Here is a 25,903-nt window from a genome sequence, read left to right on the forward strand (position 1 = left end):
TAATTACAATTGTTTTTGAGCAGAACTCTCTTGGACACCAATGGGTTATGTTGTTCGGCCAACAACCACTGAAGCACCAGCCCTTAAAAATGTTACTACACTAATAAACACAAAGAAAAATGGTTCATCAGTAACCCCTAAAAAAGTTACTGCATCATTCTCCTCACCTGAAGTTCTGACTACCAATGCTTACAACAAAGAAAAACAAATAGCTCGGAATCATAAAAAGGTATGCAAAATATTTTGATTCTCTCTTTATTGGTTCTGTCCATAAGCATCCCTTAATGAATCTTTTTGAATAACTGCTTTTACACACACAAATGATGTTGCTTAACATGTAAATACTTTATTTAGATCTAAATATAATCTGTAAAGTAACTATACTAACATTTAAAAACTAATAGAACATAATGAGTTTTTAAGGAAAGTGCCTTAAACCCTGCATTATTATATTTTTTCTTTTATTGCAGAAAAGGTTTGCTGTGTTGTACCTTGGAAAATCAAAAGAATTTCAGTTAGACATAGCTTTGTGAAATGGCAACTTTATATGAATGAGAGTAATACCACCAATAACAAAGAATAATGATTTGTTACCACCTACTGAATTAAAAAAAAAAAAAAACATAATCTGTCATTATTTTCCACGTTTTGGCTCAGAGCCTTGTTAAGTCAGATTATTCTAGAGGCTTCACTCATGTTGGTATTCTTTAATCAATTTCTTTTAAGTTCTAACTTTGCAACGCTGTTTTTCCTAGAACTCAAAGTATTTGAAACCTAGAGGTTTTCTGATGGATTGTGGAAATAATATTGCTGAATGTCTAATTAGCATTTTTTATGGTTAGATCAAATGACAGTCCCAGAAGACATCTCTATAAATTTGTCTCTCCAAAAAACCCCAAAATTCTTCTGTGTAACAAGTACCAAAGGAATAGGATCAATTTCCACCGAGGTTTCCTATCCTACCTCTATAGGTGATGAAGCCTAGTTTTTTCCCTAAAAGCTGTCCCTAGGATTTGGTTGGCTTAGGAGACTAAGGTTCAAGCAGAGCTGTTATTGATGGAGTCCTCAGCCTGTCTTGATGTGGCTTCCTGTTCACCTAAAGGCACAGAAATCAAGGACCTATCAGACTTATAATTATCCTAAGGCATCTTAATATACAGAAAAGTTTCTAATTTTTGTGGATTTTAAAACATTTGTATCCTTCTGCTTTATAGAAGTTATTATTTCAGTTAAATAAATAAGGTTCTCTGAGTGAGATTTGCACAATGATTTCCTCTTGCCATTATGTATGTGTTTAATTTGTTGTTTTTCATTTTATTCAATATTTTCTATAGCTTTATCAAATTATGGCATTGTGATAATAGCAGTCAGTTTTACCCATAATCATCTTATTGGAAAATCCACTAGCATTTCTCCATTAAATATAATGATAGCTGTGAGGATTTATCAAATTTAGGAAAGGCTTAATTTTTTTGCATAGTTATGTTTTTTCCTATTTTTCTGTACCTCATGATAAAAGCATATTTATATTTATATGTTTGTGTTTACAAATATATAACATTTATATGTTTATAGTTATAGTTTTACTAATATTGAAAGAACTCTGCAGTCTTGCTATTAAATCCAACCCAGTCATATTACATACTCTTTTTTTTTTCTTCACGTATTTTCAAAAAAAATTTTTTTATAACTTTATTGACAGAACATATGCATGGGTAATTTTTGCAACATTGTCCCCTTGCACTCACTTCTGTTCCAACTTTTCCCTTCCCTCACTTCATCCCCTTCCCTAAATGGCAGGCAGTCTCATACATGTTAAACATGTTAAAGTATATCTTAGATACAATATATGTGTGCAGATCCATAAAGTTCTCTTATAGCACAAAAAAATTTGGTTTCAGAAGGTAAAAATAACCTGGGAAGAAAAACAAAAATGCAAGTAGTCCACATTCATTTCTCATTGTTCCTTCTCTGGGTGTAGCTGATTCTGTCCATCATTGATCAATTGGAACTGAATTGGGTAGTACATACTCTTTTTAACATGTACCTATGACCTTTTTTGCTAACATTTAATTCATCATTTTCCATTGGTAACTTATTAGAAATATTGGTATATAGTTTTCTTTTTTTCTTGCTTTATTACGCCTTTATTTAAATGTTAGAACCATATTTGTCTCATAAAAGGAACTTGGTAGAATTCCTTCTTTTCCTGTTTTTACAAACTATTTATGTAATATTGGAATAAATTATTCTTTGAATATTTTATTTAATTCACTTGTAAAGTCATTTGCTATTGGATTTTTCCTTTTTAGAAGTTCATTAATTACTTATTCAGTTTCTTTATCGTAAATTGGATTATTTAAAATCTCTTATTCTGTTAATATAAGTATTTTGTATTTTTGTTATTATTAATGCATTTCATTTAAGTTACTAGTTTTATTGGCATATATTTGGATAAAAATAGTGTTTAATAATTTTTTAAAATTTCCTCTTCGTTGTATTTTGTGGTTTTTTTTTTTCATTTTTGATATTGGCAATTTAGTTTACTCTCTTTAAATCAGATTAGTAATGGTTTAATCAAATTAGCGAAGGTTTATCTCTTGTTAATGTTAATAAGAAGCTACTAGTTTTGGGGGGATTTTCCAATTTTTTTCTCTGCTTTTCAGAATTTTTATTTAGTGTTTAATTTTTTTTTCTTTGGCTTAGTTTAATTGCATATCAGGTTAATTACTGTGTTCTTTCTTTTCATCTTGTTGATGAAAGTTTTGAGATATAAACTTTCCCTTAAGGACTGCTTTTACTCAGTAATCCTCAGAGTTTTATGTTATCTTTTGATTTTCTTTGATGAATCTCTCTATTCTTTGTGTTATTTATTCTTTGACACATCAATTCCTCAAAATTAAGTTATTTAAACTTAATTTGTTCTAATCTTTTCTTTAACATTTATTGTTTATAATTTTTATTGTATAGTCTTGAGATTTTTATGCATTTTTATAAGTTTTTAAGGCCTACCACATGATCAGATTGTGGAAAGATCTTTGCATAGCTGAGAAAAATGTATATTAATTTCATTTCCTAGGAGTTATTTTCTACTCATTCTCTCTCATCTCTATCACCCCTGTCATTCCTGCATCCCTGCCCTCACCCTCATTCAAGCTGTTCCCAACATCAGTCATTTTACCTCTACATCTCTGAATATATGCTCCCTTTTCTCTTCTGATACTACCACCACTTTGGCTCAGGCCCTTATAATTATATTCATTCCTAGACTATTGCAACAACCTGCTGACAGATCTGCCTGCTTCAAGTCTCTCTTGAAATTTCTCCTTTCATTGAAAAACTCCTTCATTTAGCCAACAAAATGATTTTTTTTAAGTGCATTTTAGCTATGTCATTGACTTCCTATTATCTCTAAGTAAAAAAAAAAATGTTCTAGCATTTAAAATTCAATTATAATCCAACCCTTTCCTACCTTTCCAGTCTTTTTATACTTTTCTCCCCACCATATACATTTTGATCCAGTGACACAGGTCTCCTACCTCTTTCTTGGCTCCTGGTATTTTCTCTCCCTGTTTCCCATGAATGGAATGCTCTTCCCTCCTGAACTCCACCTAATGACATCACTGGTTCCCTCTAAGTCTCAGCTAAAATTCTATCCTGTACAGAATGTCTTTTCCAACCCCTCTTGATTCAAGTGCCTTCCCTTCAATAATTATTTTCTTTTTAACCCGTATGTAGTATGCTCTTTTTATACTTGTTTACACATTATCTGTCCCAGTAAATAGCTTCTTAAGGACAAGAATTCTTTTTACTGTATTTGTATCCCTAGTGCTTCACACAGTACTTGGCACATATAAGGCATTTAACAAATGCTTATTGATTGATCAAGTAATTAATTTTAATTGTTTTATTTTAACTAATTATTCTAAGATTCTACTTGGATTTTTCGTTCTTGTTTATCTTTTTGTTAGATTTTTCTCTGCTTCTGAAAGGAATCATTGTAATCTCCAACTATTTTTGTATTCCCCATGCATTTTCTCCAGCATTAACTTTTTACATATTTTTTCATCTTTGACAATTTGCCAGTTCTGAAGTGAAATCTTTTGGTTGTTTTAAATGTTTTTTTCCCACTTATTTTTAGTTATTTGTGGCAATGTTTGATACTTGATATTTTGATATCATATTTGATATGATCTTTGATAATTTTCCTCTTGCTTTTGTAAATTACTCATATTATTTGATAGATTTTCTAGATAGATATATTCTCTCCATATTTAATTTTTTTAATCAAAAACTAAGAATAAATTTTATTTAATGGATTTTCAATATTCTGATCTTTATTGATTTTTTTTTTTCATATTTTTTAGTCTTAAATACAATTTGTCACCTTAATTTTCAACATATTTTCCTCTTTGATATCTGGACTACCAGTGCCTAAGTGCTTTTGAAATTTTGTTTTCTCCCTAATGGGATTTTCTTGGCAAAGATACTGAAGAGGCTTGCCATTTCCTTTTCTAGCTCATTCATAAGGAAATCAAGGCAAACAGGATTAAAAGATTTGGCAGAGTCACAAAGCAGCTAGAAGTGTCTAAGTGCAGAATTGAACTCGGGAATAAGAGTTCCTGACTCCAATGCCAGTGCTTTATTCACTGCATTACCTAGTTGCTCCCCTTAATAATTGTAAAGAAGATAAAATTCAGGAATAGTTAATATTTGTAGGTTTTAAGAAGCACTTTGGTTGAGTAGAGAAAAACACATCTTTAAAAACTGTCCTTAAAATGACTTCTTGTCATTTGAAATAATTCTCTTGTGAAAAGGAAATAAATTACTATTGATTTATTTTTTCTTTGATTATAGGATTAAACTCCCTTTTTCTGGAAAAGCTATCCCTAAACTAAAACATACTAATATAGAGTAGTTTCTTAAATCCAGGTTTCTATAGATTTATTGAATATAGATAGATTGATAAGCCCGTATCATTTAGTAGCAAATATTTTAGAGGAAAAAAATAATTGTAGTACTATAAAACTTTGGCTTTTTTAAAGACTCTTCCCATTTCCAGTTTCTAGCAGAAAGAGGGGTTGCCCAGAGTCTTGAGTTTCCCTTTCTGGCTGCTGGGAAAAAGTTAGCTAGAGGTTAAGGTCCTCTTAGTGGATAAGTTCTCTTTTTTTCTTGAGCTTTTTCTAAGTTAAATAATGGAATCTTTGAAGAAAGATGGAGGGTGACTGCTAACTCCTGATTACAAGTTCCTCTTTTCTAGTATGCTTTCTGGTTACAAAAAGCACCATCTGAAAGCCAAGGACTTTTCAGATAGGATTTAAGAAACTCTTTAGTAAGATAGTCTGTATTAAGAAAGCCTACGAGAAACTCTTTAGTAAGGTAGTCTGTATTGCCCAATTGAATTATGTTCAAAACGAGTTTGTCATTTTTTAAATTTCTTTTTTGTTTTGTTTTGTTTTGAAAATCAGTTCTGTAAATCATTCTTTGTCTGTACACCTGAGGAGTCAGATGACTTGGTTTGATATACAGGTGCTAGCTTTGAAAATTTTAATCATAGCTGGCTCAGTAGCTTTGTCCTCAATTTCCTTCATATTTCAGGTAATTAATTTTTAACACTTGTGTCAGTTAATACTCAATGATATCCTGAATATAAACATCAGGCAAGCTGATAAACAGGGAGATAATATTGATTTTTTATTAAAACACGTCTGATCAACTGGTAACCATGTCAAAAAAACGATTAGCATAGTCTGGCTTGACCTGTTTTAAATCAAAAAGAAATCATTGCTTTCTTTTAAAAATGTTTATTAATTATCTCTTTTATAGTTTAGATTAGAATTTTGCTCAGATCTACATCAAACAATACAGACCAGATCTCCTTTTCTTTGTTTCTCACAACATTCACTTTCCCTTTTTCTTAATTTTGCACTGACTGTTCCATATATATTGAAGGTAATTTTTTTTTTTTTACTTCTACTTCATCAGTTTCTGCCCTTCTTTTCAGATACAGCCCAAGCACTTTGTTCTACATAGAACTTTCTGACGCCTGATTCCTCAACTTCTAGTGCCCTTCATCTTAAACTTTTTTTTGTATTTAACCACTTTTTAATTATTTACTTTATAGTATATGTATGTGTGTGTATATAGAATGTAAGTTCCTTTTGAATGGCAATTATTTTATTCTTTCTTTATACTTATATTTCTATATCCTTGTGTATATACTTCTGTATACATATACTCGTGTGTACATATACTTATATATTTTATTCTTTTTCTGAACTTGTATATAGGTATGTGGTATATATAAATAATGTACTTATATACACAAGTATATTTCTATATACTTATATATACTTTGTACTTATATTGTATTCTTACGTAAGTAGTGTTTGTCATATATTATGGGCTTAATAAGTGCTTGTTAATTGATTTTTCTTTTAACCCCTACCTCCAATATAATTCTTCCTAGTAAAGATGATATATATGTGTGTGTGTGTATATATATATATATATATATACACACACACACACACACACACTTATGACAGATTTTTTAGGTATACTTTTGAAATGTTTTATTGTCAGTTTAAAATCTGAGAAAATGTTTAACTGTCAAATGTGGATTTGCCCAAAGTCCAAGGAAGAAAGGACCTATTTTTATGAGGCCTATAGGTTCATTGTGTAATTGGTTAATTAATATTCATTTAGCGCACAATCTGGTATATAGTATTTTACCCATGTTCTGTATACAATTAAGAGACCTTTCAAATCCAGAATATTAACAGTCCATATACATATATCAGTTTTCAAAATTATTTTGCTCTTGGCATAAATTACACTTTTCTACTTGTGGAATCAAAACAAATGAAGGGTAGACTATCTATCTAGAAAGGATTGTTCAGTGACTTTTGTCAACAGGCAGTCACAACTTCATGAAACTTAAATGAAAAACAGGGCTTATTACAAGAGAAATGACTGGGCATGTGGAGCCCTAAGTAAATGCAATGAATTCACAATTCAAACAGAAGCTTGCATATTTATGAAATTTCAATAGAGAAAAAGCAAAAATCTCTATCTAAAAGGGAGTGATAGAAGAGGAGAAATCATGAATAATTAAAGATGGCAAAAGCATCTTTCTCTTCTTTTATGAAATGTTAGATTTATAAAGATACGATAATCTGCTTATCTACAAGGGTCCTGACTATACAGTTTATCAATCTGGAACAGAGCTGGTGTTTTTCTTGACTCCCAAGGACACAGAGAGTCCAACTAGGAGTGCAAACAACAAATTATGCCAGCTCAAGGAGGGGCTAAAGCCTTGGCGCATTCAAAGCCTCCTACATATTCTGGGTCCATTGTTTTTGGAACATGGCAAACTAAAAAAGGCAAGTTCAGGGGACCCTGAACTTAAAATCTTAACATTTTGTCATCTAGCAATTATAATCCCACATTTTACTGTGTTAAAGTGTTCTGTATTGAGAGAAATTTAATCTATTGTTATCCTCCACTGAGTTTTCTAAAAAGCAGTATTTTTTCCCCACCTATTTTGTTTTTCATAGACGAAAACCAACAATGTATGTGAAATTGACCAGGAAGAAATGAAAAAAAACAAGAAAAAGAAAAAGAAGCCTAAAGCAAATTATGAAACTCTTATGGTCCAGGAACCACCAAGGATTGAAGTATATTTGTTTTTATTATTATTTTTATTATTATTAAGTTTCTGTGGTGTGTTAAATATTTGTGTTCATAGAAACCTAGATTTATATTTATTTTCTCATTGAAATTGTTGTTTTCTTTAATTTTCTAGTCTCAAAGTAAATAGAATTATTATTTTTATTCTTAGAAAATACAGTAGTGTTTTTTTGCTATGAAGATACTTATTCAGACTTTCCAGTTTACTTAAAATAGAAAGCCAACTATAGAACTCATTATAGAGAAGAATTTGGCATCAAGTTCTATTGTCATAGATCATCTATAACTGAATTCAGGAAAAGACTTTGTACAATGAACCTTTTGATAATTGGAGCAATTGTTTAATATAGTTTAGGCTGCTATTTTTAAGGTTGGTAGAAGTTGTTCAATGCCTTTGTCTCCTGAGGCTTAAGAGACACCCAGCCTATGGAAAATGGTTGTGGGAGTATTTAGTTTAATTCTTACTGTTCTTACAGGAATGCCCTTTCTGATCTAGCTTGCCTGTTGTTGCCATAGTGAATATGGAAGTGAAGTGTTTTGGCCCTTTTATCTGAACTAATATGTTTTTAAGTTTAGGAATTGTATCCTGTTTACCTTTTGTTACTAGTAGAATTTTTTAAAATTGCATTTTATAGTCTTTCCATTCCTTGTATTCTCACCCCAAACCTAAATCCATAGACCTGAGTGACTTAGCCTAGATCAGTGATTCTCATGTAGTAGAACAGGTTTGTGAATATGGTCCAGTGGATTCATTTTTAAATTCTTTAATGGTACCTTAAGCTATAAACAATTACCTAATTGTGTTACAAAAATATTTTATACTACAGTTTTTGTAAAGTGTGTTTTAGATGAAGTCTTGCTAATAATAGTAAGCATATGAGGTTTTACTTATTTTTTTTAATTCTTAGAGAATGTTCCACATAAATATTTGTAATTATTTTAAATTTTTATATTTCATAATTATAAGCAAAATACAATTTTATAATTATAACTTTATAATATAAATTTTAATTTGGAACTTTGGAGGACAGAAATTATGTTTATTTTAAACACTTTAGAAATAAATCCAAAATTATATATATATATATATATATATATATATATATATATATATATATATATACATACACATTTTTTGTTATTGAAGAGGGTTTGTGGGACAAAAAACATGGGAATCTACTATGTCAATTCTTAATGGCTCAGACTGTGAGGATTTGTGTTTTCTATTCTAGTTTACATTTTCCCCATTTGGCTTCTTTTTTTTTTATGCTATCCTAAATAGGCTACCTTGTCTTTTTTGATGCATCCCTCCCTTTGTTTTTCATAGCTGCTTCCTGGGAGTTAGGCTCATAGCTTGTCAAGCCTGCATTAGTCTTGCAAACATTAGAGAATCTCTTATTTGGATAATATTTTAAGTAAAGATGCTAATTCTGTTCATACTAGGCATGTAATGGGATTTTAGAAATTTTTACAGTAATTTGGACAATTATGATTTACAACTCCCTTTCCAAGGAATATAGTGTGCAAACTGAAAAGGACTTTATTAATAATGATTTAAAATATTTAAAAAAATTTTCTAGTCACTGCTCAGTTAAGCAAATATGTAAAGTGCTTGTTGCATTATAAGTATGTTAGGTGCTAGAGATAGAAAAATTAAAAATGGATGAGGGAGTTTGCTTTGCATGACAGATACAACTGGCTATATACATAAGTGATACAAGAATGATTAGATTTGGGCAAAAGAGATCCAGCAGAAGTGCTTTAGGAACCAGTAAGAAGAGAGTAATGCTTTTGGCTTTGGGAATCATAATGCAATGTCTTAATACTTTTGGTTAGGTTCAGCATTCTAAGATTTGTAGTAGGGGAAGCAGAAAGGAAGTAAAAGCCAGATTTACTATAGAGAAATATAATAAGAGACAGCCAGAGAAACCCACTGGGGACCCTGGGTGGATTTGAGCACACTGAAATTCGTAAAATCTGATGGGCTTTTTAAAGCTTCTTATCCCAGTTAAAAAGGAACAGATCTTAGGGGAAGAAGGGAGAGAAAAACCTGAACCTTGTCACTGCTGTAGGTGCGATAGGGCTGAGTAAAAGGAACACCTTAATAGTTGATAGAATTCAGACTCTGCTGGCAGGTATTGTGAGTTTATTTTGATAGAATAATTCAAGAAATGTGAGTTTCTTCCTTCAATGGGGCAGGGAGACTGCTTACTGGTCAGGGAGGCTGACCCTACAAATTATCTTATTGTATGATATGAAATAAAACTTCTGATCTGTCATCACAAGCATGTAACTTCAAGGGTTTACTTTCGTAAGGAGTCAGATAAATACTAAAGACTTGAAAATTTGATCATTCACACATTTCCAGACTTAAGACTCTGCTTCCATCCAACTCTAAAGTTAACCCCTTCGCTCTTCAAGTTATAGGGCCTGGTTCAAAAGTCCCTGAAAATAGAGGGAAGGAAAAAGATTTATTTTTCCCCATGGTTGGTTTAGGAAAGAAGTTCACTGAAACTAATGCAGAGCTTTCCTATGGAAACTTCCCAGACATACCTAACAAATAACACCATCATCTTAATCACCTGTTAGAGCAAGACACACAGGTGTTAAGAGTCCACACTGAAATAACATTAGCCATCTTATCATTTTTCTCTGGAACATCTACCTTCCTCTGTGGCCTTCTCACCCTGGAACATCCTTCTAGCATCCTGACCCCCTTCTCCCATTGGTGATTTCCTTTCTTTGCCCTCATTTTGGGAGATATCTAGCTAGTCAAATTTCCTTTCCTGACTTTCTAGACATTAACACTACATGCCCTTTTGTGGGGTACCTTTTCTTCTCTCTTCTCATATTCCTTTCCCCCATCTCCCTTTTGTATATTGTTTTTCCCCCATTAAAATGTAATTTTCTTGAAGGCTGTCTTATTTTTTGCTTATATTTGTATCCCTAGCATTTAGGACAGTACCTTATACATAGGATTTAATAAATGTTTCTTGCCATGAAAAAAGGAAAATCACTTTTCCTGTCTTTGATTTCTGTGGTGATATTATTGGTGGGTTGTGTCCTTTTATTATGGAAAGCTAAGTACCTGCTGACCTTCCCTATGTTATTGATCCAGAAGCAGCAAAAACTTGCAGACTGCAGAGTATACTTGCATGTCTATTCTCACAACCATACAGTCTCACTCTTGCCCTCCTACCTCTAGCAGAAAGTAATTGAAGGATGGTGGTATAGTGGGAGTTAGTTTTAATATCTAATATAGAAAGGGAGGATAGTGGTAATAATAGAAATGTAAGAGAAAGGGCAGAGGCTATATAGGGGGACACTATAGTTTTGGAGACTCTATAGCTCCAGGATATATGGGCATCCTATTCTGACAGGTGATGGTGTTGTGTCATTTGTTGGATGTCTCTGGGAAGTTTCCACAGGAAAGCTTTGCATTAGTTTCAGTGAACTTCTTTCCTAAGCCCCGTGGGGGGAAAAATAAACTCTTTTACTTTCCCTCTACTTTCTGGGACTTTTGAGCTAGACTCTATAAACCTATAGTGGGGGGAGGGCTTAACTTTAGGATTGGATGGAAGGAAAGTCTTAGGAGCCTGGAAATGTGTGGATGATCAAATTCTCAAGTCTTTAGTAAGTCCATTAAGGAAACTCTAAAGATCTTTTGTCTTAACATTGCTTTTGTTTCATTTGTTTGATCAGACCACATGCTGGTACCTTTAGCTCTTTCAGCTATTTTTGCCTTTGGGGAAATTCTGCTTCCTGAACTTCTATTCTGACAATAGAAGAAGAGAAATGAGCAGCTCCTGGGTAGAGGCCCTCTAATCCAGGTGCAGCCTGCCCCCTCCAGGCATCCCTTTTGCCATGCTTAGCCTTTGCAGTTTTGGAGGGGGTTGTCCCCTGGGGCATAAAGGGAATCTGCAGAATTCAGTGGCTTCTGTCAAGATTTTTTCTATTTTTAAGAGAGTAAGACAGGCAACCAGAAGTTGGCATTTAAGTAGTAGTACAGCAAGCTAGGGAAAGCTTTTTGCATCAGAGGCCTATAGATAGGAAATGCCCATCATGTATTGTCTGGCAGCTCCTGTAGGCATCGTTACAGGCATAGGTGATGGTGACAACTAGTAATGGCCCTTTAAAGGACCATTGATGCTTGAAAAGTTAATAGATTTCATAGAGCTAATGATTTTATATGCAACCACTGCCTTGTCCCCACAACCTAGATAAAAACAAAATGGTTAGATCATAGACCAGAATATTTTCCATAGGGTCACATTGGAGAATATTACCTACTTAATCATGTCATTTATTAATCACTGGAATTGGCAGTGACCTTCTGTCAGAATAAATATAAAATCTTCATCTATCTATCTTTCTAGTCTTTTTTATACCTTGCCTCCCCTACTAATGTATTCTTTGATCCAGTGACACTGATCTGGCTATTGTACAAACAAGATTCTCCATCTCTCAGCTCTAAGCATTTTCTTTGCCTGTCTTGTATATCTAGAAAGCTCTCCTTTCTTCTACCTACTGACTTCCCTGGCTTTCTTGTACTTTCTCCCATCTCAACTAAAATTCCATTTTCTCCAGGATACCTTTACTAACCCTTCTTAATTCTAGTACTATCCCTCTGTTATTTACTGTTTATCTTATATATAGCTTGTTTGTATATACTTGTTTTCCTTGTTAAGATTATAGTTGCTGGGACAGCTAGATGATACAATGGATAGCACTGACCCTAAAGCCTGGAAGACCTAAGTTCAAATCCAGCTTCAGACACTTAATATGTAATAGCTGTGTGATCTTGGGCAAGTCATTTAACCTCAAATTGCATTGCACCCCCCCACCCAAAAAAAAAAAGTTTCTTTTGATTATAGCTCCTTAAGAGCAGGGACTGGTCCTCTTCTCCCCCCTCCTCCATTAAAAAAAAAAATTATTTTTAACTTTTTTTGTGATTCAAACTTTCTCCTTTTCTTTTGCCCCTACATTCTAGAAGGCAAGAAATGTAGTATTACACATGTGAAATTATGCAAAACATATTTCCTTTTATCCATGTTGTTTAAAAAAAAAAAAAAACACAAAGAAAATGAGAATGAAAAAAATTATGCTTCAGTCTACTTTCTTGAGCCTCTAGTGCCTTCCCTCCCCACCCCACGTTACCATACATTTTTTAAGGGGGAAACCTTAAGGAGTCCCTGTTTTCTACCAACAACTGCCCATGTTTATTGGCTGAACTTAGGAATTTAACTGGTTTATTGCAGCCATCAAAACCCCCAGGATTAATAGGGAGTGAGAAATTAAAGTAACTACAACTTTTGAAGTATTATTTAACTCCTGCCATATTTTAGCAAGTCATATTTATGGAAGGCTGTCTAAAGCATTTAAAGAGCCAAAAAGCACTTAAAAGTCCTTGAAGGTTCCACAGAGAAAGAAAAGAAACATTCTGACCATTAGGAAGGGAACTAAGAGAATGCAGTGTCACAAAAATACAGAGAGGGGAGATTATCTAGGATAGATATCTTACAGGGTCAGATGCTTCAGAAGGCAGAAAAACCAAAAAATGAGAAAAATGCCATTGTAATTGACAATTAAGTGATCAATGAGGCAATAGCAAGCCAGTGAAAGTTTTCATCAGTGGTTTGACATATTTGTCTTTGGTTTTCATTCCTTAGTTTATTTTTGCAGTTGTATGGAAGATAGATAAAAGAAATAAAAAGACTAAGGGAAGCTAGACTAGTGAAAAGGTTTTTTAAAAGCACACATGAGATGATAAAAGTTTGAATTAGTGTGTCGACAGTATGATTAAAGAAAGATGGAGCACTAGGTGCCATATTCATTGATGAGTGATCTCAGTGTTCATTTTGATTTAAATTGTAACAGTATTGTATTGGAAAGATTTTTTTTAAAATTAAGTTTTTATTGATATTTTTTGTTTTCTTTATATTACCATAGTATCCTCTTTCCCCTTCAGCTGTCCCATCTAACAAATAGTATTTTTAAGACAAAATCAAAAAGAGGAAGAAATCAGATTAAGCAACACGTCAAAAAAAATCTGATAATATGTGATATGTATGCTTCTTTCCATTTATATTATTGTAGTCTTTATGTATTTTGTTTCCTTGATTCTTTTTACTTTCCTCTATGTCTTTAAGGTAGAACTTTCCGTTTTTCCATTATATTCCTATACTACAATTTATCTAACCATTCCCAAGTTATTATCTATTTTGCCTCCAATTTTTTGAAGTTGCAAAAAATGCTGCTACGCATATTGTGATAGATATGGGAACTTTCTTATCAGTGACCCCGTTAGAATATTAACTTATTAGCAGAATTAACTATCAGTGATTATGGAAACAAGCTGAAATAATCTGGTATGAGCTTCAAAGAAAGCAATTATTTATTTTGATATCTGAGGGAGAGTTTAGAAATTGAAAGGATGAAAACTCATCTTCTTACTCTTGGGTGTCACAGAAAGTGAAATAGCTGACTTTGGATTAGAAGCAAGGGAAATAGTATTTTCAGAAGAAAGCCAGTTTTAGACAATGTAAGATTGATGGAGTGTGAAAATTAGAGATGGAGAGGGAAGGAAAATTTGATTTTTTATATATATATATATACACACACACACACACACACACACACACATATACATACATACTTCTAGAAGGTACTTTGAAAGAAGATAAAAGAACATTAAGAATTTGGGAGAAGGACAAGGGTTAAGTCAAATGCTATTTGGTACAAGGAAAAGCTTAGTGGAGAAAACTTTATAATAAGGTTCTAAATCATAGAGATTAAGTGAGTAAGAGAAAGGAATATGCTCTCAGATATTTCAAGTGCAAATTAAGTGATAGGAAATCTATTGTAGATTCAGTAAGCCACAAAAGGTCTCTTTAGAATATTGATTTAATGATCTGCCATTGATGATATCCCCATGTTAGATAGTAGATCACTTGAGTTGAGCAAAGACTTGAGGAAATTTTCTTTTTTTCATAGGCATCTATATTATTTTATCAAGTTCATCTCTAGTTTTAGCATGCTTAAATTTAGATTTGGACCACGGTTTATATGATACAAATAAATATAGTTTTAAGAATTATTTTTGAATGTGCTCCTTTCTAAGCATAAAAACTCTTAGCCATCATACTAGTACTCTTACTGATAAGAATTTTCTTGTACTTTAGTGAAATTGCTTGTAATTTTGCCTTCTAAAATTAACATTAAAAGCATATTTATTGCTTTGTGTGGTTTATTTCTTTATTGTACAGCATTGTAGATTTGGAAGAAATCCCCTTTTTAGTCTTAGGAAAAAAAACACTGAGAACTATTGTTAGTTGATTGAAAAAGAGAAACATGATAAAGAAATTTTTTTCTGAATATGTACATTATATTTTTATAAGTTTTTCATAAATAGATAAAATAGTTTGTGATTTATTTAGGATATTGAAGAGTTTCCTAATCTGACAGTTGCTTCTGAAAGAAAAAACAAAGTGGAGCCACCAAAATGTTTTTCTAAACAACAACCAGAGGTAAGATTTTAAAAGAGATAAAACATAATTCCTGCTGCTATACTTTTTGTGGTTTAACTAAATTCTTTAGTAGCAAAGCTTAGAGATTTTACTCTTGAACCTTCTCTCCTAAAACAGATTTTTTCTCCCTCATTTGTTTCATAATGATAGGAAGAATGAGTTGGAAGATCAAATCCTCTTGTTAAATAAATCTTGTTTTTTTAATTAAAAGCATTTTGTGCATTTTTAAATTTTTCTTATCAATTAACTGAGCACAACTGAAAAGAGAAAGTTTTCTAGGAAATTTTAATGTAAAAAGTCTGCTGTGGATTGTAAATGAAAGAACCATCAACATGAAACCAAACTGAATAATTGAAAAGTCAGTGGTGATCTTAGAGAACTGATGAAATATACCTCTCTCTTTGTTGCAGAGGTGAAATTTGTTCATTTTATTACATTCAGTCCCTGTCTTAGGTGTTTTTGCCTAATTTTTTTCTGTCAAAAGAGAGGGATCAGGTGAAAGATGTAGGTAAAGTGGGTTCTCTACCTTTGCTTCCCTTCCTCTCCCTGTTCATGAATATAATGACTAAAGACATCAATAAATTATATATAATACATCACATTTCAAGAACTGTTGGAGTTTTAAGGTAAGTTTTAATAGCTTACAGAGCCATTAAAGCAAATAGCAAATAGATTTTTGCAACCTAAAGAGATAATTGGTTTTGCCTAGGATTCTGAAGAACTTGTTAGCCGCACACTGACTTCTGACAAAAGAAATGGACTGCAGTCATCAAAATTTCACTCTAAACAGCAACCAGAGGTAAATTTAACAACAACAAAATCTCTTCAATGGTTTAATTAGTTTTCTGCAATGAAGTTTAAACTTCCAGTGAATTTTTTAAAATTTGAGTTTACATTTTAATTGAGTACATTCATTTATCTTTACATATGTCTACAGTATTTCGTTATTAATCTGCATTTTGGGGTAGAATTTTTATGTCATATACAATGTAGAATTCCAGAGAACTTTGCATTTTGATAGAATTTGTTGAAAATAAAATTTTTGGCTGTCATTTTGCAGCCAGGCCATTCAGTCAGCCCACACTTATTGTCTACTAGGTAGTGGAATATACTAGGTATATAGTATAGTAGGAGTATAGAGAGATTAAAAAATAAAGCAATCTCTTCTCTTTAAGGATCTTACATATGTACATATCTATGTACAGAATAAATAGAAAATATAAATAAATATAAAGTAGTTGAAGGGGAGTCCCTAATAGTTGGGAAGGGGAGAAATCATGAATGATTTCATGTAAAAGATAGAGTTAAACTGCACCTTAAAAGAAGTGTGAGATTCTTCTGGGAATAAAGAGGAGGAGATACATTTCCAGCATGGAGAATGATCTTTGCAAAAGCTTGAGGATAGGAGGTGAAGTGCCATATGAGAAAAGACCTGTTTATCTTATCTTTTTATCTTGAGAATCATCTTGGCATCTGTGTTGAGGATGAATTGGAATAGGGAAAGACTTGAAGTCAGGTATTGATGAAGAGGCTGTTTTAATCATTTAGGTGACAGATAATGAGGGCCTGAATACAGGCTATCTGAGCCTGAGAGAAGGGATTGGATTAAAGAAATGTTAAAGATGTAGAAAGGGCAAAATTTGGCTAATGATTGCCTATGTAAGATAAAAGGAGAATAAAGAGTCAAGGATGATGACCTGATTTAGAGCCTAAAAGACTTTAAGAATAAGAAAATGAGTTCTTTTTTAGATATGTCAATTTTGAAATTGAAATGGCCAGTTTGAAATATTTGGTGGTCAGTTGGTGAATTGGAACTAGAGCTGAGGAGATAGAGAACTGAATTTCCTAACTGCCCACAAATGCTGTGTTATTTTCTGTCATTTTAACCTCTCTGTTCTTCAGTTTTTTCATCTGCAGAAATAGTGGGTTGGATTTTCTATATTTTAACATTCAATCATTCTGTGATTATAAATAACAAGTTTTGGTTAGTAGGTTGCATAAGTGGCCCTAAATAACTACTTTAAATGTTTTAATAACATCAAGATTGTGGTTTAAACTTTCTGTATAGACATGTCTGAATATATTTTACTTGATAAGTATGTATCCATAGATATACATGTATATGTGTGTATGCATAAAGAAAACATCCCATTTTCACATCATTTTAGACTGCTACAAAAAAGTTTGGGAAGAAGAGTCAAATTCCAGTGAAGTTGGATTTGGGAGGAATGCTTGCTGCATTGGAAAAAAAGCAGCATTCACAGAATTCAAAACAGTCTTCCAAACCTGTTGTAGTTTCTGGTAAGATAAGTCAGTTACCTTCCTTTCCTTTCATTATCTGTTTGCTTCAGAAAGAAAAGATTGAAAATATTTAATGTTAATTTTTGTGGATAGTTTTGCTTATGTGAAAGTTATTTGAATAATAGATTTTCAAGAAATCATAAAGTGATTTTATTATGTGGAAAGGAATTAAAAGCCACGAAAACCTCATGATAAATTGGATTTCATGTAGATTATCTCACTGCATCTTCCTATTGATTCTGTCTATAAGTTATGTATTCCCTTTTAGAGATCAGTATATTGAAGCTTAAAGTAATTAACTTACCCAATCAAGTTCATAAATGGTGAAGCTAAAAATATAGCAATTATACAAGTTTCTCTTTTGAGATAAGAGAGAGAACTTTTAGGAAAAGCATATTAAATTATATTTTGGACATGTTGAATTTGAGATGCCTATACAATTGCAGATGTCAAAAAAGCAGTTGAAGGTAGACTGGAGGGTCACATTAGGGTTGGATAAATAGATCCAAAAAGGTATACATGGAAACGTTAGATCAACCTATAGAAGTTGATGGCATTACCAAGTGAAGTAGTTTAGCAGGAAAAAAGAGATCCCAAGATGCCATAAGGAATAATCATGATAGTATGTTTGACCTGAGTGAAGATCCAACAAAGAAGACTGAGAAAAAGTTATTAGATAGAGGAGGAGGACTACTTGGATAGAGTCATGTCATAAAAATTGAAAAAGGAGAGAGCATCCAGGAGAAGAAGATGATTATCATCAGAAATGAATATCATTTTTCAGTCATAGATTGAGAAAAGGCTCTTATATTTGACAATGAATAGTAATTTTAAAGAGAAGAAAGATGTTTCACTTGAATAATAAGGTCAGAAGCCAAATTGCAAAGGGCTATGAAGAGTAGATGGTGATTGTATATAGCTTTCTTGCGGTTTAGTTGAGAAGAAAGTTGTAGAGGAGAAAGATAATTAGATCAGGTGAGTTTTTTGAGTATGGGGAAGACATGGTTCTTCTTTGTAGGCTACAAGGAAACAACTAATACCTAGGGAGAGATTGAATAAAAGTGAGAAAGTGGGAATGATCTTTTGGAAAAGAAGGATAAGATGGGATCAAGGATATCTGTACAGTGGTTTATCTTGTCAAGGAGAATTCATGTTAGAATTCAAGGCGAGCTAATTAGGGAAGGCATCTGAGAAATGTGAAATAAGCAAGGCAGAAGAGTGAATTCTTCCTTGAGTGGCCTAATATTTTTAGGTGAATTATGAGGCAAGGTCTTCAGCTGAGGAGGGGAATAATGTGTGAAATGGGAGGTTTCAGAATATTTGGAATAGCTGTTGTGATAAATGCAGTAGTGAATTAAGAAGGTACAGAGAGATTGCCTTATTACACTGAAGGCTCTAAGGAAATTATGTAGCATTTGTGGTGGTCCCAGAGAAGATAGTTTTGTGGTTTTCTCCAATTCTGTTCAGCTATAGTTGAATAGGAACAAGGCTGCAGATGGTGGGAGACCCTGTACAAGATCTTCCATATCAGAAATGGGCTTTACATCCTCCAACATTTAAATAGCATAGTGGATTGAATCTTGGGCCTGGAATCAGGATCCAACCTTAGAACCGTCTATCTATGTGATCCTGGGCAAGTCACTTAACCTCTCTTTGTTTAAGTTTCCTCATTTGTAAAATGCAATTAATAATAGTACCTACCTTACAGGGTTACTATGAAGATCAAATGTCATAACAATTGTAACACACTTAGCATAGTATCTGACATATAAAGTGCTAGATAAGTTTTAGCTATTAGCTAGTAATTTTGTATCTTTTATGAAAAGTTAAGAACTTGTGATTCAGGTCTGCATGAGAAGGGCAAGGAAATGAATGAAAACGATTTGTATAGATCATTAGTGAGCACATGAATAAACTGAGCATACTCATGTTATGCATCCTTCTCTGAAAAGAGGGAGCAGGGACTAAAGAAAAAAAAAGTGTAAGAGAAAAGGGTGGAGAGAAAATAATTAACAATCATAAATGTGGAAGGGATGAGCTTTGCTTATAAAGGAAGAGAATATAGAATAGATTACACAAAGAATCAGACTTGGAACAAAAAGATTCTCCTAAAGTTAAAATGAGTGGCTAGAACAAAATCAGTTTGGCTAAACTAAAAGACAAGAGCTAGCAATCATGTTTCATTTAAAGCCACAATATTTCTAAGATAAAAAAAGATAATCAAGGAAATTATACTTAAAAATGTTAATATACATGCACCTAAAAATATAGTATCTAAATACTTAAAGAAAAACTTAATTGAATTGGAGAGTAATAACACTATAAGTAGAGAACCAGAGGATTTGAATGCAGATATAACCATTGAGTCAAAAGATTAACAAAAAAAGAAGTTAAGGACATTAGTAGAATTTTAGAAAATTTAAAGATGATAGATATATTTTGTCGTTGGAACAGTGAGGTAGCTAAGAAAACCCCAAATGGGGTCATGAAAAGATGATCATGACTGAAATGATTTAACAAAATAAAGAATTTAAAAGTAATTGGAGACTAAATAATTATTCTAAAGAACAGCTGGGTCAAAGAACAAATTATAGAAATACTAGGAAACACTTCCTAGCTGTGTGACCTTAAGCAAGTCACTTAACCCCAATTATCTCAGCAAAAAAAAGGAAAAAAATAGGAAATTTCATCAAAGAAAATTACAATAATTAGATAAAGTATAAAACTTATGGAATGTAACTAAAGCAGTTTTGACTGGAATTTTGTTTTGAATAAGTCAAAAATCTTACTCGTTTAAAAAAAAGTGAACAGGGAATTATTGGAGACTTTTCCCCAATTAAATGATAACAAAACTGATAACTGAGGAAAATAATATTTAAATATATGAAATGCTTAAATTGATAAAAGATGAAATAGACTATTAAGTAATCTAATATCTGAAAAAGAAACTGAATAATCCAAAAAAGGAGATCCCAAAGGAAAAACACCACAGACCTAAGATGGATTTATAAATTAATTCTTTCAACCAAAGTACAAATAATTAGAATGTTAGATAAACTATTTGCAATAAGACTAGAAGACACTTTTCCAACTATTTTGCAAATATGGTCTCAATACCTAAAGTATTGAGAGGAATTCAGAGAAAGAAAATTACAGATTAATTTCTTTATGAACATTGATGCAAAAATTTTAAATAAAATATTTTTAAGGAAATTATAACAAATATTTAAAAAATTATAAGGTCAGAGTTATACCAGGAATGCAGGATTGATTCAAGATGAGGAATATTGTAATAAACAAGTAGTCCAAAAGAATGAAGACAAAAAGCATTCACCTCTACTTAAAATGTGATCTAGTTAAAATGAACAAAGTGACTTATAACTTCATAATGTGACAGATAAAGACTTTTTTTCCCCCATTTCTGGATTATAATGGTATATATTGAGAGCTTTGCTTTTCAAGCATTTGTTCATATTTTTTAATTTGCTCTCTGGAGTTGAGTAGTAGGATGAATAAATTAATTTTCAAAAGAATTTTTCTTTTCTTTGGGAGAAGGAGTTTTTTAATTTTTGGTGAGGCAATTGGGGTTAAGTGAGTTGTCCAGGGTCACACAGCTAGTTAAGTAAATGTTAAGTGTCTGGCTGATTTTGAATTTAGTGTTCATCCTTAGTTTTCATTCTGATTTCAGGGCTCATACTCTATCCTCTGAACCATCTCTTTCAAAAATATATATATATATATATTTTTTTTTTTTTCGGAGGCAGTTGGTGTTAAGTGACTTGCTCAGGGTCTCACAGTTAGGAAGTGTTAAGAGTCTGAGACCAGATTTAAATTCAGGTCCTCCTGACTTCAGGGCTGGTGCTCTATTCACTGCACCACTTAGCGGCCCCAAATAAGTTTTTTTTTTTTTTAAAGGAAATTTTATGGGCTCTGTAGTTTAGTAAAATGGATCAATCATCAACATATACTTAAAATTTAATGTCACAAGGGTGATTTCTTAATGAAGGGGGGGGAAACATATATATAAATTACAGTGTTTTGAACTATTTGAGTAAATACCAGAATTTTTTAAAAGTCTCATGGTCTCTGGCAATTACTATTGAAATAATTTTTACTATTCTTTCATGTAAATTTTCTTTCAGTTGGTGCAGTACCAGTACTTTCCAAAGAATTAGCAACATCAGTGAAAAATCACCGGTTAAATCAAGTGATGTCTCCTCATAATCCATTGGATTCTAGTTCTCCTTTAATAAAGAAAGGCAAGCAAAGGGAAGTACCAAAGGCGAAAAAGCCAACATCCCTGAAAAAGGTATAGTATGGATTTTACTTTATGCAAAACATTAAAAATTGGTGAAAGGTCTTCCAACAAATTGATATTTAAATTTTATTCTTTTTTTACCATTTTTATTTGGCAAGGATTTAGTTTTGACATCAGCTTTTAATAACTCAATATATTAATTGGATTTTAAAAGAATACATTACATGAATTCAAAATATCTTCCCAATATACATATTATATGTTTAGGGGAAATTATTTCACCTATTTAAGGGGAAAATTCTTAAGACCATTTTGAACTAAAATGTACATGCCAGTGATTATACCTTAAATATACTTTTTTTCCTTTGAGGGTAACATAGAAAATAGAAGTAAAAAACATTAGCAGCTGTTAGTCTTAATTTGTAGATTTGTAATATCATTTATAGTTATTTATTTTGTTTTACATCCCCTATCTCTTATACTCGCTAACATTACTTTGTAATTGAGAGCTGGCTCATTTTCACCTGTTCAGTAACAGTAATAACTACAATTCATATAAATCTTTCAGGCTTACATAGTGCTTTACAAGTATTATTTTACCTTATCCTCATCACATCCATGGGAAAATATTATCATCCTCATTTTACAAATAAGAAAATTGAATCAGTAGTTAGTGACTTGCTTAAATAAAATGAAGCTGAAGGACTCCAAGAAAGCATCAGTAGGCATGAACAGTAGGTTCTGGTGTGCATTATAAAATGTGTTATGATTTATGTGATTGAACAGCAAAAGCGTGTTTTGTTTCTTTGTGTATTGGCAGCATTATTTTTTCCCCAATGGAAACTGGTCTTTTTAAGAATCTATTTCATGCTTGGTTATGTCACAGATATTGTTGAATTTTATTTTAAAGATTATTTTGAAAGAGCGAGAAGAGAGAAAACAGAAACATCTTTTAGAACAGCTTTCAGTTCCAGCATCTGCTCAGAGGATTGAGCAAGATTCAGTGCATAACAGTAATCAATCACCTGATCAAGTTACCCAGTCAGGTACTGTTTTCTCTTTATTGGGATTACTTCTTAAATCTTGAAAATAAATAGCAGAAACAGTAATGATAAATAGAATATTAGCCTGTGCTTGGTATTATTATAGACAAGTAATAAAAATAGCTAACATTTATGTAGCTTTTGTTTGTATGCCAGCCACTGTGCTAAATGCTTTATAATTAACTCATTTTATCCTTACAACAACCCTCAGAAAGAGTTGAAATTTATATGTCACTCCAAAATATGCCTCATAAAGAATTAGAAAGAAGTATAATTTGAACTTCATTCAATTCAAGATAGTATCATTTTTTTAAGACCCAAATATTTTGCATCCTATATTACTTATGAAAACTGATTATTTTAGTGTATTTTGCTTAGTAATTTGTGATGACCACATATTTTAAAATCAGCTGGAGTCAGGAATTCAGGTTAAGGGAAAATCTTCAATCTTTATTCTCAGTAGAGGTGAAGAAGGATCGGAGGTGAAGAGGGATTAGCAGTGTGAGCAGCTGCAACATTCCTGTTTCTTTAGCCCACCAGCAGTCTCTCCCTGCCTCTCTTCCTGCCCCTCTGCCTCCACCCACCAAAATCGTCATTTCCTATACTACACATCAGGACTTGCACAGAGAATGGGCGGGGACCATTCTTTTTCCAAGCATATATATTAATAGAGTATGGTCCAATTACTATTTAGCCTCACCTGCTTGGGACCTCAGTGCATCAACTTGAGCTTCAGCCCATTACAGTAATTGATAATTTTCAAATGTGAATGTTTTTGTTCCTGTATATGTTTGAGTATTCCATAAGAGAACTTTATTAATGGTTGGCTTAATAGTCTTCTCTTTTTAGATAGCTATTGTCTTGGTTTAGGTCCTCATCACCTCTTTACCTATACAATTAAAATAATGTCCTAATTGATCTTTCATCATTAGATCTCATACAATCTCTTCTTATTCCAGTTCATCTTCTTCACAGTTACCAAAGTGAACTTTCTCATAAATAGCTTTGATTGTCACTTTTCTACTCAGGAAACCTCCAGTTATTCTCTTTTGCTTCTCAGATCAAATAGAAATGTGTATTTAAGTTTTATTGATAATGGTGGCCTTTGGCAAGGGGGGGGGGGATCGGGGATGGGGGCGGTGGAAATGTATATTTCTTACTCTCACTCTCTATCTCTTTCTCTCTCTAACAATTGGATATAAGCTTCTTGACATCAAGAATTGTTTCCTTTTTTGTTTTGGGGGGGGTTGTCTTTGTATCCCTAGAATATCATCCTAGTGCTTGGCATATTGTAGGAACTTAATAAATGTTTGTTGCTTATTTGTTTGTGGCCATGTTATGAGAATTTTTTTCTTGTCTCAAGCATCTAATAGAGATAGAAACTAGACTTGTTATTTCATTTGTGCTTTTCCTATTTGGCTATTATTTTATAACAAATTATAATTTGAATGTTATAAAATGATGATAATGGGGGAGGATAATATAGTGTTTTAAGGGTTTCAGATGTATATTTCAAATGCACAACCCTATTTTATACCTGAAGATACTAAGGCTTACAGAATGATATTTAGTGTCACACAGCAAGTGTGTATCTGGAACATTATTTAAACTCATATTTTTCTGATTTTAGATGAGAAAATTTTGTCTGCCAGTGCAGTTATAGTCTGCTCTATAATGTATAATCTTGAATTGCTGCTTAGGGCAGCCATATGTAAATTTTATGCCCTATGATCTCATGTGTATGGATATTGCATCCAGTGATCCAGATTGGCACCTTGTCTGTAATTTAGAATCTTAGAGAGTTACTTAGGAGCATGGAGAGGTTATTTTATCTGCCTATAATCACATTAGCTAATATCTGTCATAGGCAGGACTAGAACTTAGAACTTTCTGGGTTATGTTTAGCTCTATCCATTACTCAAAGACACTTAACACTTACAAAGCAGTCTATATATCTTTTCATTTGATCCTTAAGAAATCTTATGAGGAAGATATTTCAGCTTTTATAATTCTAATTTTACAAATAAGAAGTCAAAACTCAGAAAGATTATGTGACTTCTTTCAATTCCAGTAACTACCTTGTAGGAGGTAGGATCCAATTGGTAGTCTTACAATTATTAGTCCTATGAAAGACAATTATTTTTTCTACTTTTTTCAGAACATTGTTCAATTATTTGAGTTACATTATGTTTATATTTTAGAAGTATATGCATTATAAGATAACAAAAGTAAGCCAACTTCTGTATCTGAAGGTACTGGGTAGTTGACATTTGGACTTGTTCAGGGCTTTATGATTTGCAAAGTGCCACAACAATCCTGTAAGGTAAGTTGTACTTTGTTATCCCTATTTTATATAAATAAGGAAACAGAAACTCAGAAAGTTAAAACATAGTGCATTTCACACAGTTGAAGGAGGCTGGGAATGGGAGAGGGGAAGGAATGTTGACCTTCCTGTCTGTATATATTAAATTACACAAAACTTTTTTGTTTTAGATTTTGAGCAAATAGAAGAAACAGAAGAATCAGTCCCTGAGTCTTCTACTGTTGAAGTGGAAAGCACATCAGAAAAACCCCTAGATAGCCATGCACTCCAGCATGATGCAGAAGTTTACCCCATTGTTTCACAGCCAGTTTCTCCTTTTCCAAAGATCCATAGTAGGAGATTCAGAGAGTGAGTATATAGGAAGCTTCTGTACTATCATTAATTTATAATTAGATCTCTATAAGAAACTTTAACATAGAGTCCATGTGAAAAAGAAATTAACCAGTATATCTTTTCAGCTTTTATGTGCCATTGTAAATGATTGCCTTTGTGTAATATTCTGACATTGTAAACAACCATAGTTTTACAAATATGCTACTTCACCATAATTCCAGTTAGCTTTTTGTTACAAGAACTTAGCTGATTTACCAAATTGACTAACATTATTATAATATGTGCTAGGGAGAAGGCCTACCTATCTTGTCTCCATTTATTTCAACTAAAACTTATATCCTATAACAAGATAGGGATCTCAGTGGTGTGAGGATTCTTTAGTGAAGAAGCTTACCATTTCAGTTCAGCAACATTTTTCTACAACTTA

General features: G+C 32.4%; 1 protein-coding gene across 2 annotated transcripts in view; it reads left to right on the top strand.

The window, feature by feature from the left end:
• Positions 1 to 25,903, top strand: part of SECISBP2 (SECIS binding protein 2) — a 61,896-nt gene that overhangs the window by 20,233 nt on the left and 15,760 nt on the right. For both annotated transcript variants that reach the window (XM_031939295.1, XM_003761246.4), the window contains exons 7-14: positions 24 to 229; positions 7,560 to 7,679; positions 15,129 to 15,218; positions 15,928 to 16,017; positions 17,387 to 17,519; positions 21,662 to 21,828; positions 22,688 to 22,823; positions 25,314 to 25,491. In XM_031939295.1, the coding sequence (XP_031795155.1) occupies positions 24 to 229; positions 7,560 to 7,679; positions 15,129 to 15,218; positions 15,928 to 16,017; positions 17,387 to 17,519; positions 21,662 to 21,828; positions 22,688 to 22,823; positions 25,314 to 25,491 (1,120 nt within the window). The remainder of the gene's footprint in view (positions 1 to 23; positions 230 to 7,559; positions 7,680 to 15,128; positions 15,219 to 15,927; positions 16,018 to 17,386; positions 17,520 to 21,661; positions 21,829 to 22,687; positions 22,824 to 25,313; positions 25,492 to 25,903) is intronic.

Source organism: Sarcophilus harrisii, chromosome 1, assembly GCF_902635505.1.
Source record: "Sarcophilus harrisii chromosome 1, mSarHar1.11, whole genome shotgun sequence".
Classification (NCBI taxonomy): domain Eukaryota; kingdom Metazoa; phylum Chordata; class Mammalia; order Dasyuromorphia; family Dasyuridae; genus Sarcophilus; species Sarcophilus harrisii.